General features: G+C 35.2%; 1 protein-coding gene across 2 annotated transcripts; it reads right to left on the reverse strand.

Annotated features, from left to right (window-relative positions):
• Positions 1-909: 909 nt before the first annotated feature.
• LOC110695939 (callose synthase 3-like) lies at positions 910-20,080 on the reverse strand. 2 transcript variants are annotated; one of them, XM_021873173.1, is made up of 42 exons: positions 19,880-20,080; positions 19,177-19,409; positions 17,779-17,879; positions 17,218-17,342; positions 17,029-17,122; positions 16,755-16,865; positions 16,566-16,682; positions 16,328-16,420; positions 15,941-16,032; positions 15,513-15,639; positions 14,535-14,672; positions 14,370-14,446; positions 14,167-14,284; positions 12,942-13,073; positions 12,734-12,851; positions 12,230-12,567; positions 12,068-12,120; positions 11,924-11,984; positions 11,470-11,551; positions 11,324-11,373; positions 11,149-11,235; positions 10,847-10,981; positions 9,094-9,188; positions 8,891-8,975; positions 8,652-8,812; positions 8,439-8,562; positions 8,122-8,334; positions 7,895-8,046; positions 7,104-7,213; positions 6,874-6,996; positions 6,659-6,727; positions 6,360-6,540; positions 6,099-6,255; positions 5,271-5,390; positions 5,058-5,176; positions 4,869-4,952; positions 3,805-3,917; positions 3,493-3,722; positions 2,612-3,409; positions 2,483-2,533; positions 1,668-1,853; positions 910-1,410 (listed from the first exon to the last, which is right to left on the reverse strand). In XM_021873173.1, the coding sequence occupies exons 2-42, from the start codon at positions 19,373-19,375 to the stop codon at positions 1,162-1,164; spliced, it is 5,868 nt and encodes a 1,955-aa protein (XP_021728865.1). In that variant the 5' UTR covers positions 19,376-19,409; positions 19,880-20,080; the 3' UTR covers positions 910-1,161. The 2 variants fall into 2 exon arrangements, with proteins under 2 accessions (XP_021728865.1, XP_021728866.1); XM_021873174.1 differs by having other exon boundaries at positions 19,177-19,424.
• Positions 20,081-20,583: the final 503 nt, after the last annotated feature.

The following is a 20,583-nucleotide window of genomic DNA, read 5'->3' on the forward strand; positions in this document are numbered from 1 at the left end:
TTTTCACAATATTATCTCTTTAATTCTAATTAAAAAAATATTAGTGGGTTTAAAAATTGTTGAGATAATATAATATAAAAATATGATAGATGTTATGTAGGTTAAATATAAAAATTTGACTTTCCTAAAAACAAATTTTAAAAAATAATAGATTTTTTTGTAATTTTTACTAAGATGATGGTTTTTTTTTTCTAAAGTTGGTAGTTCTTTTTAATTTTTTTCAAAAAAAGGAAAAGCTATAAGGGGCATTTTAGGAAAGTGAAATTTATCACTCAAAACCCCTTTCACTTTATATATACGATATAATAAAATATTATTATAAATTATTATAAAAAAAAAGTCAGATATTACTCATTCTGTCTCTAAATATAATTCCTTTTTTATTTTTCACAGCCTATACACACATCTCATACGATTATTTTCAGTTCAGTTCAACTTAGTTCTAATAAATTCAGTTCAAAATTGTTCAGCTTCTAATTTCCATTTCTTAAAAAATACTCAGTTCAAGCTCTAATCAGTTCAGTTCAGTTCATCTCATTTCATTTCAGTGAATGATAACAGACCTTACTTTGAGATTGAATCTAAAATTTAGGTTAGTAAAATTCAAACGGTCAAAATAAGACATGCAAATACGGAGTAGTTATAAACTCATCCTATTGCAATTTACATCCAACCTAAAGCAGAGGGAGTTATAATTCCCTTTAGGCTCCAATTATGTTCATGGTGAGCAAGTTTTGAAATTTGCAAATTCCTTGACAAACACGAGTATGCAAGGTTACTTATTCCCATATTTCCGATGACCACTTCTAAATGTTCTAATTGGAATTTGATTGATATGTTGAAAAGAAAACATTTTATCAATTAAATTCAGCAAGATGTTCTACACAAATTCTTTGAATTGAGGGAGTCTTCGCTTAAAGGACAAGTTACTTGCAATAACATAATCACGAAAATTCAAAAAGTAGGTTGACAAGCTAGGATAGTGTAGACTCGCAAAAGCTAATATATACATTGATTGGCAACCCAAGTTTTAAATTACCAAAAATGCTGCATGAATCCATAATTACAACAGCTACACTTAGAACAGGGTAGATAAGTTCTCAATAAGAATAAACTACAATATAGCAACTTAATACATGACTAGAGCTACTTTCAATAAGGCTAGTCCTTGTTACGGGATGTGCGGTCTTTACGATGTCCACCAAGAATACGCGAGATCTGCAGACCTCTACTGAATGCTTGATTAAACAACATTCTGGTCTGAAATTCAGAGACAAATGGGAACCAGGCAAGGAAAGCCACGGGTGTGAATAGAAGCAATCCCATCACAATCTCATACCCACGCGCAAGCGTCCTCACTGAACCCCAAAATCCAAACTTACGAATAACAGGTTTTATCGCTTGGGCAATCTGTAAATTAATTGAGAATCATCACCAGACAATTTATGAAGAACAAGACATGATAAATAAGTTCCCTAATGCAATAAAACATAAAATAGAAAAAAAAAAAAAAAAAAAAAAAAAAAAAGGGCCAGTAACAATTTAACAGGAACTTAACTTTTCATGTCAATTATTAAGATTAAACGTATGTAATGATGCACCGAAATGCAATGCATCAAGACAAAGTGAACTACTTAATAAAGTTTACCAGTAACAGAAATACTCACCAGGAGCAAACCCCAACCAGTGGGCATGAAGGCAAGAATACATACTATGATGTCCTGCAATGTCATCCCTGGCAACACAATAAGTGTAACCAGAATACCGACAAATGTCAGGAAAATCAAGCCTTTGATTAGCCGAAATACCAGCTGAAAATCTGCACTGAACTTCCGTCTTCCAACAGAAACAGTCTGCATACAAGGGAGGAGCAAGTCATGCACTGTGGCAACATAACTAATTAGCCAATTCAAACTTCGTAAACTACACAATGCTCACAACAAATAACCATCAAAAAACCAATGTACATCCCCATTTTCCCCAAATCTTACACAAACAGACTGCTGATGTACAAACCAACAAGAAAGCAATTTATGACCCCATTCCCCAAAAAACCCATTCAAACAATTAAAGCCTTAATCCCATAAGTGGGGTCGGCTACATGAACCAAATTTGATTATTCCGTGTAATCATCGACAAATATCATCCTCCTCCATCCCAATGCCTTCTCCTCATGCAAATCCATATACTTCATATATCCTACCTCGAAAAAATTAAATACAGACCCCAGAGCAGTCAAATCAAATTATTGTGCAAAGTGTTAATTGGGCAACGAAGAACATGATACAAACCCCACCAGATAAAAGTGGGTTATAAAAAAGAATAATTGTAGGTTACCCAAAACAGAAATGAAGTATATAACCCATTAAGAATACAAAATGAAAAAGGAAAAAAAAAAAAAAAAAAAAAAAAAAAACAAACAAACATTGCATGTCTAAAAATATACAGAATATATTGGTATCATTGGTATGTATGAGCTTACCTTCATTACGAATAATATTAACATGATCACCAACCATGATAACCCATATACCTGTAACACAGCTCATCAATTAATATGACATGCAAATTTTTGTAGAAAATATAGGACAACTCTTTCATTGATACATACCAGGAAACTTTTGGTATGTTCTGTGATTTTTAGGTGATAAACAAGCCCATATTGATATATAAAAAACCGCAAAGATAGGAGTATCTCAGCAACAATTCCGCGAAAGCCAGAATGGCGAAGATGCTCCTGTTCCTCCTCCCACCATGACTCCCAACTCTTTTCTGGAGGCACACCAATCCCCCCTCTATTACTTATCCATTTGTTCCAGTCTGTCCAATCATCGACTATTTTTTGCCATTCAAAGCCAGAAGGGTTGAAAAGGAAGGGAGCAAATAACCAAGTGCCCACCATGAACCACATTGATATGGTAATAAAGATATAAGCAACTGGACTTCTATAAGATTGACCGAAAATCTCATATACAATAAGTAAAATCATAAGCTCAATTCCCTTCACGAAATGGCTCCGAGAATACAGTCTGTAGTTGTCCGCAAATCTGGCATGGAAGACAACAAACCCTCGACCTGTAGGTCGATATTTTGCACCTCCATGAAGCAACGTCCTCCCATAGTAATGAGTCTTGGTTCCCAGTGAGAACGTAAAGAAAACTGGAGCAAGTTGCAGTTGCATCAACACAAACTCACTCAGAGCCGTTCGGAAACCTCTTTCCAGACCAATTTCCATCAACATAGGCAATGCCATCAAGAATCCAATTTGAACAAATGACTGCGAAGCCAGAGCAACTTGAAGCGGCTTATTATTCCGAAATCGCCTTTGATTGTTCAATGATTCCTCAAGGCCACTAAGCACGAGATAAAGACGGCCATATAGGAAAATATACACAGTGAGCACAGTAATCTGTAAACAGAATTAAAGTGCAGAAGGTTAAGAGATAAGCTGAAATATTTCATTGACAGCAAGACAGCAAAATGTGTACTTACCAGGGTGCTAAAGTAGAAACCAACTGTGGTGAAATAACATGACAACATTCGAAAATAATCAAAACGATGCCCCAATCTGTATATATCACGGCTGACTGTCTGCTCACCATTACCATTGGCAATTTTCGCCTCAAACATCGAAATTTGATTAAGCCCCACATCTCTTCCCTTCCCTACTTGGATATACTCATGATGAGTAACATTTCCGCCACGAAGAGTAGAATTAAATCCTGTAAAAACAATGCCATCACATAAGTTACATACATTGTAACTGACACAGATCAAGTAGAAGAACCAGCGCACTACTCTTACCTGCAAAGATATCCTCACTCAAATTAATAACTTTTGAAGCTTTACTCACACCACCTCTGGTAAGATGAAAGAGTCTGTCAAAGACATCCGGATGACCATAGTGGAAGCGGACCCTGGGAAAAACAAAAAGGAAGTTATATAGTATGCTACTGGTTTGAAGAACATCTATTCAGGCAATTGTCTATAAAATATTATGCTTCTTCTCAGATAATAGAAGATTTGAAGTTAGAATTCAGCTATGAACATATGAGTTTAAGACAAATGACAGCTTTGAGTCACATTTCCACACCCAAGTTACCCAAACTCGGAGGAATACTTCACGTAACCAAATCGACATAACACTGACATGACACATATTACCAAGAGAAATTCGGCAGCGTACACTTGAATACTACAGGTCACGGAAATAGGGGCTTTTGGAAAGCCAAGCCAGGCAACTCCTACAGTGGTGCTCCCATCCCTTGCCATAGTAGGGAAGAGGTCTGACAAGCAGAACAAGTTAATGTCCTAAAGGAGTGAGAAGAGTGTGCAAGAGGGGAAACACATGGTAGTATGGTACTGTTTGTATATGTTCACTTTGTATCTTTCAATCTTTTATGACGAGATGTCTCTGTTCACTTTTGTCTTCTCACAGGTTTCTACGTTCATAATTAAAAAAAATCCTTATCCTAACAAAAGCTACACATTACTTGTTGTGTTTTGATACCCGTGTCCAAATCACACATTGAGTCTATGAGTCTAAACTCTATGCTTTAAAAAGTCGTACACTTGCTTTTGTACGTGTATCTGGTACTCCTTTAACAAAACTTGCCATTCCCAGATCATGCTACATTTGGAAATTAGTTTGTACACAAACTTGTTAAAGTGAAGTTTTGTTTTATATTTGAAAGGTGTGATTCCTGTAGAAATTACAAATTTTAATTCTTTGAGACCTTCCAATGGTGAGCAGGGCTTCTTCCCCCTCAGAGGGGATTTATTCCTGTTCAAAACTTTGCTTGTGTTGTGTTTCATTGTTAATAAAGCCGGGGGAGAGGAGAGAGAGAAAGAGGTGAGGACCAACTTACTTTAATGGGTTAGCAAGCAGTCTCTGACCAATGGTGACAAAACTTGTTTCTTGATTTGACATGAACCATGCAAGAGATGAAACACTGCCAAACAAAACAAACACATCTGTAAACAAAAAGGCAAACTAAAAAGCGAGAAATTTATACACCAATGAATTAGCACAACATAATCACATGAGGAACACCAACCTTCCAGTAAATATATGCTCTCTAAGTCCTAGAATTGTAGGATATCTCACACCACCATGCTTTATCAGAAATTCTTGAAGCAGATTCCTCATTTTCAAAGCTTCTTCCAAGTAATTATCCTGGAATCTTACCTTGTGAGAGAGAGAGAGAGAGAGAGAGAGAGAGAGAGAGAGAGAGAGACCGATTATATCATCATTATCAGCAGTCACTAACCTGATTCATATCTATTGTTTGCAATCCTTCTCCCCGTGTGAAGATTATAGCATGATTCTGATTCTCAGGCTTCCCCTCACCTAAGATTGGGGGGCCTGGAAGTTTTATCCGATAGATGACCTACACAAGAAGGTTCATCCTATCAATGAAGGAAAATATACACAAATTATTTGGTGCACCCAGTCAAAAGAACAACATATATTCTTTGGTTTTGAATTATATGTTCATTTAATCTGTATTCTTCTCAATCGACCCATGTTCTTTTAATTTTTTAATAAATAATGAACATGTGTTTTGGTTTGAACTACAAGTTCTTGGTGTATGAACGTGGAGATAATTCATGTTTATTGCACTTAAAATACATCTTTGTTGCTTTGGTGTTCAAGTTTATTCACTTTAACTCTTAATATATTCTTTGAATTTAGCCTTCATGTTCATTGGGTGCACAAAATAACAATTGGCCAGCATAAAAGGTTTGGGGCATTGAATTTAGTACCAACAATAAATTATTTCACACAGGTTAATTCCATTTATCTGCGAAACTGACAAGACAAGAATTCAGCACTTAGTTAGTCAGTCTATAAAATATAGCTAGAAAAGAAGGCTTATAAGCACGACCCTGATTTAATAAATATGCAAATAATTCATGTTTTCATATATTAAAAAAAGCAAATAATTCTTATTTTTAGATATAACATACAACTCCAGTAGAGTAGTAGACTCGTTTAGTTGTTTTAGGCAAAATACGCTACCATACATCTATAAATAAAAAGCTTTGATGGTAACTTCATTATTCAAGGTAACATTAACTAGCAAGCAAAATATTACCTGATCTAGAGTTTGCCCTTGCTCTTTTGAATTAGAAGATGGCACAGCTTTGGCAAGAGCAGAAAAATAAACCATATGGTCCATATCTTTATTTTTGGACCTGTCTTCACTCCGGTCTTCAAGCTCATCAACGTAAGCCACACGAAGTGACGGATATCTGTCATCATAAAAGACTTCTCATTATATCCTTGTCAAAATCGTCAGTTAAGCAATGGGGATTAATTGGACCCCTATATGACAAAGAATAAATTAGACACTCACGTCGTCATCAACCTCAGTATATCTTGCGCACGCGGATCACCAGATCTTTTATGTATACCATATTGCTGGCAAGATACAACATATGTAAACTTCATATCAGCAACAGCTTGACACAGCAATCTTTCACTCTGTGAATTCTCCTCAGTGTTCAGTTCAAGAGCCTTGTAACCCTCCATCAAGACTATCAAAAGGAAAAATTTAGTAAAATTAAAACACTATTAGTTAAATTTTAGCAGCTTCCACTTTCAGGTTTAGTACAACAGAATCCATGATTTAAATATCCAGGTTTTGACAGATACCTTTATCATTTGCCATATCAAGGAAGGCTTGAAGTTCTAGAGCTTTACGATAGTACATCATGCCTCTAACTGCAGTTATTTAGAAAAACAGGGGACATTAAAGTTGATGCATTATATCCAGTAATACAATTGCACATGTTCCCACCAAGTGACTATTAAGAGCCATAAATCAAACAGGTCGGAAGCTCCTAAGGTGATAGACGAAATATTTATACCAGTACGAGTCAAAGTCTGGCCTCTATATGATGCCCAAAGGCGTAACTGAAGATGGTAAAGTTCATTAGCGTAAACTTCTTCTTCACTGCATCCGACACGTTCTAGAAAATTACTCCACTCATCTGTTGGCATTTCCAGTGACACCAAAAAATAAGCATAAAGTATGACCACAGCAAAGCCAAAAAGATTTCACTATACAATTAATCAAAAGCTAGCAATAGTATGGAACCTGGAAAAATCTTTTGCAAGTAGAATAGGATGGATACACCATCTTCATTTTGTTGTTCCAGATCTTGCAGCGAAAACAGAACCTCCTCCGTGTAGTAAGGGGTCAAGACACTGAAATACATCATTGCAACAAAATATCTTAAAGATAACTTCCCAGAATGAAGACACGTGTACATAAACAACATCATAACACTCTAATTAAGAAAAGAAGTAAACTGGTTAGGAGCATGTGGTTGTTTATTATTAGTAAATTTCGAATTTAGGTCCACAATTGAACAAGGCTACCCAACTTCCTGCAGCAATTTGAATTTCAATAGAAAAAAAGGAGGAACACAGCTTTATTAACCGGCCTGATATGTACATGTAACGAAAATGTGTTAGATGCAATTTTGGCGGACAAGATAGCATACTTGCATTAAAAGAATATTAGGGGGAAAGAAATTTTGATATGATCACAGTATCAGGTGGTATAGCTTTCTGCCCTGCTATCATATAATCTGACTACGATAAGCTAAATAATGGGGGTCCTTAATATATACACGAACAAGCAGTCAACAAGACAATAATGGTAACACAAAGGCAAACACTTTAGTTCAATCTAATACTGACAAAAATCTCTATAAAATGGGGGATAATATGATTTCACCAAGAGAGAGTAGGACCCATGAGTCTGGTATCGGCACACGGGTTTCTTGAAAACATAGTTGTAAAATAAATAACTATTCTACACCACCATATTGTTAAAAATAGCATGAAATGCATAACGCTTTTGCTGAATAAATTCAAACTTACGAGAAAGAAAGCATATTTCTAACTTTCGGTGCTGGGGGCATGTCCATAAATAGTGAATTTGTAAAAAAAGACAGTCGGCGTCTAGCATCTAAATTTGATGGGACATCCATAGCAGACTCCTTCACAGTAAGCAGCAGGAACAGCCGTTTTATCTGCCCCATCAAAAAATCTTACTTTAGGACCAGAAGTGCAAACCTAGTACATTTTAAGTAGTACCAAAAAAATACCTTCTCCTTCCAAGCTTCTGTTACTGGTTCAATAGGAAACCTAATTGCTCCTTCCCGAGCAAATAACTCAAAGGATGCCATTCCTGAATTATTTGAAGTCTCCTGAACTTCTTCAATAACACTAGGATCCTCCATGATATCAGTGGTCACCACCTCAAACATGTCCTGGAAATGAAGAACAACTTGATCTCGCTCCTCTTTCTTGTTATTCAGCTTAAAAATTAAATTGATTTAAGTAAGCTTTCACAGAGAAGAATACAACATAGTACACAGAGAGATTCTAGTCTTAAATAGCCAACGGTAGATAATGTACGGACCAGGCATGTCATTAGCTTGACAAAACTCTCATACAAGTTTGGCAGAGCGCTCATCTTGTATTCAGTGACCAGGTCACCTTTTTCTATATGTTTCTCAACATCATCAAATATCTTCTCTATACAACTGAAAACCATAGATAAAGATCAAAAGTCATTTAAAAAGTAAACATATGTTTTTAGCGTGTAACATACTTCTGATTCCACCTAACTTACTTTTTCTCAAGATCCCCTTGAGCCATAAACTTAATAACACTTTTGAAAGAAGCATAACATTCACGAACAGCACATGACATATAAGGATCAGCTTCAATTCTCTTTATCAATTCCCGGTCCTTACCATTGCTATCCTTTGCCATATCTAGCGCTATAGGAATCTGTCAATCACCAATACGATCAATTAGAAGATATGGTATAAAATAAACACTATGATGGTTCAAAGCATAATGGCAGACCTTGCTTGCAAGTAAAAATGGAGGCCATTGCATGAGATCAATGTCACGATCAGCCCAATAAGGAACAAGCAACAAGTCCTTTTCCCTGAATTTACAGAACATTTAAAACTAGCACTGAGTAAAAACCATATAACTTAGTAAATGAAATTAAAAGCATTTGACAAAATAAACAAAGACGAGCATCAGAGATAAGTGTCTCTCACCGATTTTCAATGAGATCCTCTTCTCTGAAACTTGTGATGATCTGATTCCACAACTGAGCAAAACGAGCAGCTTCTTTCTCTTTATTAGAAGGAATCTGCAAATTCAATTATTTAGATGAGATTTCAATGTATCCTACAGATACAAGCATCAGAATTATATACTACTTCCATTCCCATATAAACTACCTGCAAGTATTATTTAGTTCACTTTGAAAGTAAAGAATCATGCTACCTACAAGGGAAATGTACACCACTTTTTTATACTCTCTTACACAAATTAAAATAGAAGTCTTCCCTATATTATTTATTCTTAAGTAAAGGCAGCCAAATAGGATATTTACTTGAAAACAAAAGACATAATTAAGACATAGTGGACAAAGACCCCAGAAGACACTATAGCCCCATCTGTGAAAGGACAAGACATTATTCATTGAACTCCTCCTTTCATCTCTAACGTTATACACTTATACTACCTCTATTCCTTTTTTTGGCTTTTAATATCTACACCTAAGGTGAGTTGGTGAATGAAAAAGTGGAGAGAGAGAAATAGAAGGGTGGGTGTAAGAAAAAAGTGAAAAAGCGTAAAAAGTGCTATTTTTAAAATAAAGCCAAAGAAAAAAATTCTTAGGAATGAACAATGAGGAAAGTGTTAAAAACGTCTAGGAATAAAGGCAATACAATACAACATGTTGCAGACCAATCTTTGACGCATTTGCACATACTTATAACACTTCCCTAAAATGTCACAATACCTGCAACAAACTATACCTGGAATTTTTTTTAGAAAGTTACACTATTACCTTTCTTTATAGCCCATTAGTCCATTACCCACATAATTATACTCATAAAAATCTCTCAACCCAATTTTAATGTGTTCAAGTCATATGAGCCCACTGTTCTTAGATATCTTGAAAAAAAATGTGTTGCAACTAGTACAAAACTGAGGAAGTAATTAATATTTTCAATTTTAGGCATTTCAATAATTTGTAAAATTTATCATGGGGCAATTGGCGTGGGGTTGTAAAATGTATCATCGATATTAAAAATTACGTCATAACTACATAGATTGTATTAATAGAACCTTGTTTTACCAATTCTATTTGTGTCCAGATTTATCAAACTTCTATTGAGACAATATACAAACCATGTGATGTTTGGACCACAACTTTGTATTCTATTTGAGGTAAGACAACGACCATCAAAGTACACCTTTTGAACACTGGTTCTAGGCCCTAGAGGAGACTTTTAAGAGTGGTGAATTCTAGAAGAAAAAAGTGTAAATAAACTAGTACTAGACCAGCATTCAGTGGTGAGGTCATCCACATTCCCTAACCTCCACAAGTTATTGATATATTCCCTTTTGCATTCCCAATAATTTCCCACACTCCATTTTTCACATAAGAAAGTCATTGTTAGCCTTTAAGATGACTTTCTGTTCTGGATAAAGCACTGGATAATATACATGTTTTACGTAACTTCATTGTGCTCTTTTGTTGTATAAGAATCGCCTAAGATCACCTAATGCTATAACACAAGGGCCTCACATTACAAGCAAGGAAACTGGGGAAATAGAGGCAATTAGAAGGACTATAGTCCAAGGGCGTATGGATTTTTTTCAAATACCGTTATGATACAGCTCTAAAAATCTGCATTTCACAAGTCACAACTCATCCAGGTGAATCACGCATTTTCTTATATTTATTTGGACTTAGAAGGAACATCAAAGGCAGTAACAGAACAAATGATAGCTTACATCAGGAAACCGTCGAGAGAAAGTGGCCTTCAGTCCTTTTTTCTTTTGTTCAGTTTTTTCATCGGGAATAAGGCGTGCGTTAAAAGCACCCGGTAATGACTGAAAACGAGATCTTAACATAACCAAAGTACGGATCTGAATGCAAAATGTTATTAAAAAAATTAGCAAAAAAAAGGTTAGGAGCAGGAAAGAAATAAGGAAGTAAGATGGAAGGAAGCAAAAACAATATACTCTCCCCATCCTATTGATACAGATACCCAACGCTGTAAAACAAGGAAACTCATTCTAGAAACTAAGTTTACCTCTCCAAGACGACGGAATGCACCATATATACCTCCAAACAATGTGGAGAATATAGCATACCAAATCTGGGTATCCATGAAATAGACCTGTAAACGAAAAAATAATGTTAAAAAAGACTACTCCAAACACAAATAGTAATTATGAATGATGTATGCTTTAAAAGTTAGAACATACAAGGATAATTGGAGCCCAAAGTGAAATTACAGCACCAATATTATTCCTGGCTGCAAAAACATTATCTCATAAATAAATTACAGCACAAAATCATAGCATCTCATGTAATGATTGCATATACAAATATAAGATGCCATGGTTATTACCTTGAGGGAAAAATTCATGCCACTTGAAGTGTATTATCCGAATCGACATGATATCTTGTGTTGGACGTACTAAAGGCTTTATCTGCAAGGAAAAATGGTAAGCTATGAGCAGGTAGCATAAAAAGGCAAAAAAAAAAAAAACATTTGTGCACATCCAAGACACATGTGATGCTCAGACTTGAAAGAGAGAAATTGCCTAAGTGACGTAAAAGAAAGATTTTAGGTCCAATACTGCCTTGAAACATTCTAGAAACCAAAAAATGATTTAGAAGTTAATTATTTAATTGTATTAGATCACTCCCATAAATCCATTAGCTAATCATAAATTTGAATAGGAGGCAGGAACTGTGTGGATAACCCAAACCCTTTCTGCCTTAACCACAATTGCAAAAAAGATAAGCTCAAAATCAGTAGAAATATTCCAGAAATTGATAATCCCACAACAGAGGTGTACCTCAATATAGAAGCTGAATGCCAACTTTGTAATGAGGAGGAGGATCCAGAACATCGAGTACCTGAAATTTCAGAGGAAATAAAAATTAATAAATGAACGAACAGATTTCCACATAAGAACTGGGCGCCAGAACTTGGAACATACTTGAAAAGCGAAAAGGCACTTTCATGCATTCCCCTTCCAACAAATAGCCGCGGCTGAAAATTTTTAGAATTGTAAAAAAAAAAAAAAAAATTGAAATTCTGTTAAGGGGAAAAAGCTGTAAAGAAGCCAGGGAAGAAAATATTCATCTAGATTGTAGACTACCTGAGACCACCACATCATCAGCATCACAATCTTCCAGTTGGATCTTTCAAGAATAGATCGTACAAAAGGAAACATAAACAGCACAGCGGAGAGCATATTTGGCGATAAGTAGATAACAACAGCCAAGAAAAACAGTGAAGGCGAGTGAGCGTTGCTCCCAAACCAACTTTTAATAGTTTGCGCAAGTCCTGGAGGAGGATTGTCCCACGAATACGCATATGTGACAGGCAGGATTATCACCCACGCAGCAGCAGAGACAACCTTTAAAATATACCTAAGCTTAACATGAAATGACATGGTTCGTCGTGCTTTCCAACCAAGAATCACATCAAGGACAGCTGAGAACAAGAATAAAAAGAATAAACACTGAAATTAATTGCATATCCAATCATAACTCAAAAGCAACAAGGTCAAAATTTGAATGACTAGAATACACGAAATACATGAACTTCATGGCATAAATAGTGAAAGCAATTTAGGCATCAAACTATATACAACACCTACCAAGCACAAGCTTAATTATTGAAGCTGTTATAAAGATGCTTAGTACATTCTTGAAAACTCTTGTTTCAAATATTGCACTTGGGTCTCCTGTGCCATTCCAAGCAATGATAATCATGGCCTGAAAAAAACCAAAATTGAAAAGCTTACTTCACAATAACAATGTTAAAGATTATGTCCAACTGGAGAAATCAGAAGAGATTTGTATTGCCTGCAAAGCCAAAATAAAAAAGCTCCACATTCTGTCAAAACTTCTGAAGATGTGCCAAAACGATCGAATCTCAACAAAGTTGACTTTTCCAGGCCATGGAGCAGGAAGACGATCTTCATCATTCTTGTTTTCCTGAATACAAACAATGGCCTTATCATTAGGTGATACATTATATTACAGTTATAGCCTTATAGGAATAGATAAGACATTCATCCAAGAATCAATCAGCACATCCAGTAATTCACCACAACACATGAAGTCCATGTCATGGAATCATACAGTGTTTTGCAGATATAGACGAGCACACCACAATTCTCCTCCTGTTTAAATAAGCAGATCCAGGCCATCCAGCAATTCAACAGCGTAGCATGTAAATATCCAAGTTATCACACATTTCAGAAATAGTATGGATTCATGCACACTTTTTACCAAGTACTCCCTCCAGCCTTCTTTTGCTTATGTTCTGCTCAGTTTGCTTTTTTTCTGTTTTACGCCTATCCCCTTTACAATCATCCCCTTCTTATTCCACAATAACACATTTCCACACTCTTACTTTATTCACCTTTTTCATACATCCACTCACTTACCTACACTCTGACTAACTTTATCATACATTCTCCAACACTCAATCACCTTTTACAAAATTTTAATGGATTATGTATCTATTGTAACGAATAGAACACAAAAGAATGGAGGAAGTATGGAGAGGTAGTTACTTTGATGAAAAAGTTAAAACTCGGCGGTTCCATTATGTAACAGCCAATCTGTAGGATTTTGGGTTTTAAAAAGGAATCCAAGTCATTATGCATCCTGATCCATCACTAGGACCAAATTAGGCAATATGCACATTTCAATCGGGGAGACAAGGTTTGGTATCTACTTTTGGGAAGCAAAAACACACTTGAATTATTTCTAATATCAACACAGTCAATGAGCTTGACTAACAACATCGGAAGATTTGTCCTATTTGATTTTCATTTGTCTCACGAGTTTTCTAAATTTTCTTTGTTGCAATGACAAATGATAACTAACAAGATCCATAATATTTATACACACAATTAAGAAACTTAAATCTATAATTTAGTTTTTCATAGTAGATATTTAGCAATAGTATGTCATAAATAAACGATATTAATATACTTTGTCCAGTGGCAACATTTTGACTTCTAACCTTTTCACATATACAATTACTGAACATCAATCATTAAAAGTTATGATGTCATACCCCACTTTTATCTTGGCGAGGCTCACTTTTTATTTTGCGTCGACGCTCTTCAAGAGTCAAAGTAAAGAAGTCTTCGTGTGTCCGCATTGGCCAGCCCAAGCGGAAACAATCGACTGACCTGCAAAAAAACATAGATATATATTGGAAATTGATAATATTTTATATACAAAGAAAAAGATGTAGAAACCTTAACAACAAAATACCAAAAGTATTCATTAAGATCATCATAATTTCTCCACTCTGCATGTTTGGATTTTCCTTTTTTGCTACTTTCGGCTTCCTGCGAAGCAAACAATCACATATAACATAATCATAAAGCAAAATAAAGTTTAGACAGAAAATTGGCAATAAAGAAATTGAAATAATACCCGTCTTATAACTCCATAAACAGGTGTAACAACTTTTCTTAAAAAGACCTCTTCTGAACCACCATATGCTGGCATCACATTCTCACCCGTCCGGGGACTGACACTTCCAGCAAGCATTCCATAAAGTTCAAACGCCATCTATAGGAGAGGAGAACATAATTAATAACAAGTCGACCAAGATCAATCCACTGATAACTCACAAACTTATCTACAAACAAAATTTTTTAACAAATAGAAAAAACTTGGAAATACACACTGTAAAATAAAATTATCTTAGTGCTGCCAATCTCCCTCGGTTTTAAAATTTATCTTTACGAGTCTTGCTAATTTGTAACCTTGAATCCACGAATTTTGCTATATATATTTTATACTTCCTCCTAGTAATATTGCAAGTTTGCAACAACCGGACTTTTACACTATTCATCACGCTTGTTTGACCACATATTAAGATTTATACGTAAAGTAAAATATAGTCATGTGGGGTCTTGTTAGATTTGTCTTGTAAAATACTTTCACAATATCAACTTTTTATAATTTTTACTCCTATGTAATTATAATATTCAACATATAAAATGTGCTTTGGGATGCGTAAAATCATCCTTGTTGCAATATTTGTAGAACGGAGGAAGTAGCTTTTATGCTAATAATTTTTAAAAGTTAGGAACCTTTGATATTCATTCATTGATCATGATTCCCTAAAGAGCTATAACTTGATACTATAATAAACTCAATTTATATAAATACTCCACGAAAGCATTGGATTAGTAAAATACTAACAACGGAAGGGTGGATCCTTACTCTAGTACCAATAAGCATGCAACGTCAGCAATGAAATATAGACTTACACGAGGAAAAAAATGGATTTTGACGAACATAAACGATTTCCAAAGACATAGATGATAAGTTAGAAAATATTTACTAATTATTAGATTGCAAATAAACCACCAAAATTGAAAGTACAATGGTTCAGAAGCATACATGGTGATAGATATAGCATAGGCATTCTGGCATAAATCTCAGATTTGCAGCTTCCCCCCAAATAAGAAGATACAGGCCCATGTACAAGAGTTTACGTTGCTGTACTTCCTGTTGTATTGTCGGCAACCTACAATTTATCAGATAAATTAAGCCACCAACATGATTAATAACCTTATATTTCCCACTAAAGAGCTTACGGGTCCCATAGTTACCAAAAAGACATAGCAGCAGCACCAATTATCCCCCCCCCCAAACAACCAAATCACAGATATATAAACCAGGTAATATTAAAATCAGGTGTGCATGATAAACTTGCATCGATAATTTAATGCGTCAAAGGCAACGGAATAAACAACTAGTCTTCTAAACATTAAACGGACTATGTGTCAGCCAGCATTGCACAGTAATTTGAGAGCAAGGAAGCTCACCAAAGGCTACTCTTGCGGTCCAAGTACAAGCACCATTTCTTATAGCTCTTGAAGAGTTTTTTCATCACTACTGTCAATGCACGTTCATCCAACTGTAACCACATGATTTTGTTAGAGTAATCTAGAGATCAAATGTAAGAGAGCTATCAAAATAAAAATGCAATTGAGTGGCTAATGCACTTATAGATAAGGCAATAATGCTTGTCAGAAATAGTGAAAAACAGAGGCAATTCATGATCATGTACACAATTTCTAAATATATAGAGCAGATATATACACAACAAAATTTAAAGGGTTAATAAAAAGAGATCAAACAAATAATAATCACACAAGAATTTCACATAAAGAAAATAAGCACTGAACTTAACTAGTGAGGCATAAAATCACCTTTGGTTGCTGATCAGGCTTTGGAACTTGTCTTATATGAACATTTGCGAGCAATAAAATAAGGTGCTCTCTTTGATTAGCCACATTATCTTTCTGCAAATCAATTCGTATAAATAACAATAAATATCATAGAAGCAGGATTATGGTAACAAGTGAACACTTCCCATGGTTTTCAAACAAACAATAAATAATGCGGAGTAATAATTATATTATTTGACCATCGGAGAAATATAATCACCTGAAATCCAAACATCGCCTGGAGCCAGTCCAAAATGTCTTCATCTTGCTTTTTCTTGTAGTCCTTGGGCCAAGGAAGGCCTCTGGTATTACGAAGGGCGGCCATAGCAGCTTGGATCTGCAAATTGGATCAAGTGTAAAGAGAGTAGCAAACATAAGCATATAAGATCAATATTAGAGACTAACAAACCTCTGGATATCTCATAATTGCTTGATTTGCACTGTCAGGGTCAAGAGGAAGAATATTGTATGGGGCATAGATTTCAGTTTTCTCTGCAACTTTATTGTGTGTATCCAAGATCTATAAACAGTAAACACCAACAAAGTTAGTCTATTCAAATGACAGAATAGGCATCAAATTTGATGGTTACAAGAATTACAACTGAAACAAAGGGAAAAAGAAAAAACATGCAGAAAAATCAAAACAACCCCATGAAAGATCAATTAATCTTATTACAGCTCACCTCACGGTCAACTTCCATTGATTGCGTCAAGTTGACAGCCTTCAACACCTCAAAGAGAACATTAGCAGTTTGATATGCCTTTGTGAGCTGAGCACTGAACACAAAATTGTTTGATAAGGTGATAACAAAGCAGTAACATAGCTGAGAAAACAATTTCAAATTATTTTCACCCTGTCATAAGCAACTCACCGATCAGCCTTATCAGCAGCATTTTGTAATGCTTGAATATATTTCTTGTAGTAATGCTGATAAAAACTTTGCATCTCCCGTGCATCGCTTTTTTTTACCCTCCCCATCAATGTTGGATCATTTTCCTGCAGGACTGAAATTTATAAGAACCAGCCAGATGATAGTAACAGAGATGGAATCTGAAAATGAACTTGCACAACAGAATAAGGTCAGATGCAGCAATCAACAAACTGGTCATACTTCACAACAGAAAAATAAGCAGAAGGTGACATTTTACTGTCAGCGGAAAAACAAACAAACAAACAAACAAACAAAAAAAAAAAAAAAAAAAAACAGATAATAATTTCACCACCTAAAAAATTTCACCACAAAGATAGGTTAATACGAAAAGGAAAAGTATGTCCACAAGTTCAGACATTCTAACAATAATTTCAAAATTAAAGTGACCAAGATCATAACTTTAATCGACCACATTAATCTGAACTGTCAACTCTCAACCTATATCCTCAGAAAAAATCTATAATCCCAACTCAGATCTCAGATAAGACAGTGGTGTACAACCTTTTCTAGCCTTTGAAGAAGTGCAGTTTTGAATTGACGGACACCACGTCCACTGGAAGTGGGATCCAAACGATGCGCTTTCTCAAACGCGTAGAACCTACCTGCAAGCCAACATTAGTAATCAATGCACAAAATGAGCATTGAACAGTAAAAATGAAGTTAGAAATGTACAGTAGAGAAGAATTGAGCAAAGTCAATAAAGTAGACCCTTAGTCCTGAATGAAAGGATCATTCTCCCAAGACTACACAGAGAAAGCATCAAAGAAGAAAAGGACATCACAGTATATCATAAATGGTATCATCTTTGGGGACAGAGATCCCAAGGAAACAGACCTCTACTTCGGAATGCATTGGTGGGAGAAAAAAAAAAGTTAAATGACAAAATAGCCAGCTACACCGAGCTAGTGCACTTACTTCCCACTAATAAATCAGCCAATGTATGATTCCAGAAATTTAAAAAATTTATATCAAGAACAGCTCGAGGCTCAAACCTTTTAAGTTTGCAATATATAAAGTATCATATATTCATGTTAAGCTCATTTATTCATAATGTAGAGTAAATTTCAAAATAAGGGAGTTTGATTACTCAGGACTTCAAAATCATAGAATTTAATTCCCAAATAGTTGGGTCTTGCCCCAACAAAGTTTCGAGACCTATCAACCGATGTTTGTAATTCATTTCCAATATTCTGTATTTGGGCTCTTCAGGACAAATGAACACTCCAAATGAAGACAGCAATCAAACAAACATCCTAGAAAGATAGTTGGTTTGAGCACCTCAAAATTTTGGGTACACTCAATCAATGTAACAAAAGGCACATATATATCCACCTTCCCCTTTCTACACAACAGCAACAGCCAATAGGGTCACTGGTGCTAAAATAGCATCTTAGCTCATATATTTCAAACTGTACAAGTAACTTGATATTTTACAATGTTCGTTGCAGAGATAATTGAGCAGCCCACACCCTCTTCCCTTTAAAGTTTCAAACTTTCAAAATCACCATTTTACTTATTAATATGATTGAGAACTAAAGATGCACATACACCCAACAATCAATATAGTTGGTTTGAGCACCTCAGAATTTTGGGTACACTCAATCAATGAACATAAAACCAAATATATACCCCACCTTCTCCTTTCTACATAACATCGACAGCCAATAGGGTCACTGGCGCTAATTGTGCTAACATAGCATCTTAACTCATAATTTCAAATTGTATAAGTATCTTGAAAATCTACAATGTTCATGGGGGAGATAATTGAGCAGTCCCCACCCTCCTCCCTTTAAAGTTTAAAACTTTTAAAATCACCATTTTACTTATTGATATGATTGAGAACTAAAAATGCATATACACCCAACAAACCAAAAAAAAATCTGAGAACGGAAAACATACATAAATAAGCAACCCTGGGATTATGCTTTTCAACTTCATTGGCAACACGAAGGATGGGAGCAATTTCGACAAGAGAAGACGGAACAATCTCACTGTCGAAAGCGGTTTCACCAAGGTTCCCCGCCGTTTGAGTCCTCATCAACTTCCTTCCTGGCGGTTGATCAGAACCTCCACCTCTGGAAGTCGATGGCGACGCCATCCTTTACTTACTTAGTTACTTCACTTCAAAATCCCTGTCCAAATCAAAACTAGAGCATTTCAGTTCAATCAAATCACCCATAAAAGAGATCAGTCAAGCTTAATGGTACTAAACCACTGACACCAAAATGCATCAATCTAACTATATGCATATAAAATTATAAATACATCCCATTTCAATTCAATTCACTTCAATCAACTACTCAATCTAAATTATATAACTCAAAAATCTCCCAAAAAAAAAAAGAAAGAAAAAAAAGGCAGTTCTACAGAGAAAAAGCAGCATGCATGATGCATCAAGCTGATTATATACTTGTATTTAAACAAAAATAAAATAAAATATTCACCAGATTTCTATTAAATTCAATCACTAAATTAATTACCAAATACAGCAAATAAATACTAAAAAAAGGAATTAACAACAGCATAATACTCCAATTAAAAAAATACCAACAAATCCAAAAAAAATCAAGCAAATAAAAGGAAAGTCCAGAGAAAGAAATACCACTAGATAGATGAAATGGAGCTAAAAAGCAAGTAAAAACAGCAGCATCGAGCTTAATTAGGTATAAAAATGGCGAAAACTGCAAGAACAGAGGAGGAGAGAGAAAGGGGGGAAAAGTGTGCCCTAGGAGAGAGAAAGTGATGCAGTTTTAGAGAGAGAAAGTAGTGTGAGAGCTACTTAAGGAGTAAGCAATTAAAGCAATGGAGAAAAAAGAAAAGAAAAGGACTGATTGATTCAACAAAGTGTGAGTACTACTGTTGCAGTGTTATACTGTATGTTTTGAGAGCAAATTTTTGGATTTTACTGTGAATTGTGGGTCCCATTTTCTACTTTTATTCTTGGAGGTTGTGAATTTACGGTTTTACCCTAGGTGGTTTTGTGGTTTTGGGTGGTTTTGGGGGGAGGTAAGGGGTAAAGTTGGAAATGTATTTTGAATTTTGAAAAAGTGAAAGATTCGTGGAGGTGGTGGTGTATTTTGTGACGAGGTAAATTAAGTAGCCGTTTTAACTTAAATGGGGTTTTTCTTTTGACATTTTTATCCTCAGTAATTTTATTTTTTTTACTCCTTTCGTCTTTAAAAAAAAATAAAAAATTGTTTAGACACCTTCTGAAATTTGGCATTAATATGATGGTATTTCTTATTTTTGAGTTTAATTAAGGGTCTGTTCTCTTCGGCTTAATTTCAGTTCAGTTCATTTCAGTTT

The sequence above is a fragment of the Chenopodium quinoa genome, unplaced genomic scaffold (assembly GCF_001683475.1).
Source record: "Chenopodium quinoa cultivar QQ74 unplaced genomic scaffold, ASM168347v1, whole genome shotgun sequence".
In the NCBI taxonomy this organism is placed as follows: domain Eukaryota; kingdom Viridiplantae; phylum Streptophyta; class Magnoliopsida; order Caryophyllales; family Amaranthaceae; genus Chenopodium; species Chenopodium quinoa.

Bases quoted from the DNA above. Each gene is read 5' to 3' on its own strand.
- LOC110695939 (XM_021873173.1), bottom strand. From the start codon at position 19,375: ATGGCGTCGCCATCGACTTCCAGAGGTGGAGGTTCTGATCAACCGCCA. The intron at 13,074-14,166 runs GTATGACATCAT...GTTTGTATTCAG, and splicing joins CTCGCCAAGATAAAAGTGGG to GAAAACAAGAATGATGAAGA. The intron at 5,177-5,270 runs GTTAGTGACTGC...GTAAGATTCCAG, and splicing joins AAACAATAGATATGAATCAG to GATAATTACTTGGAAGAAGC.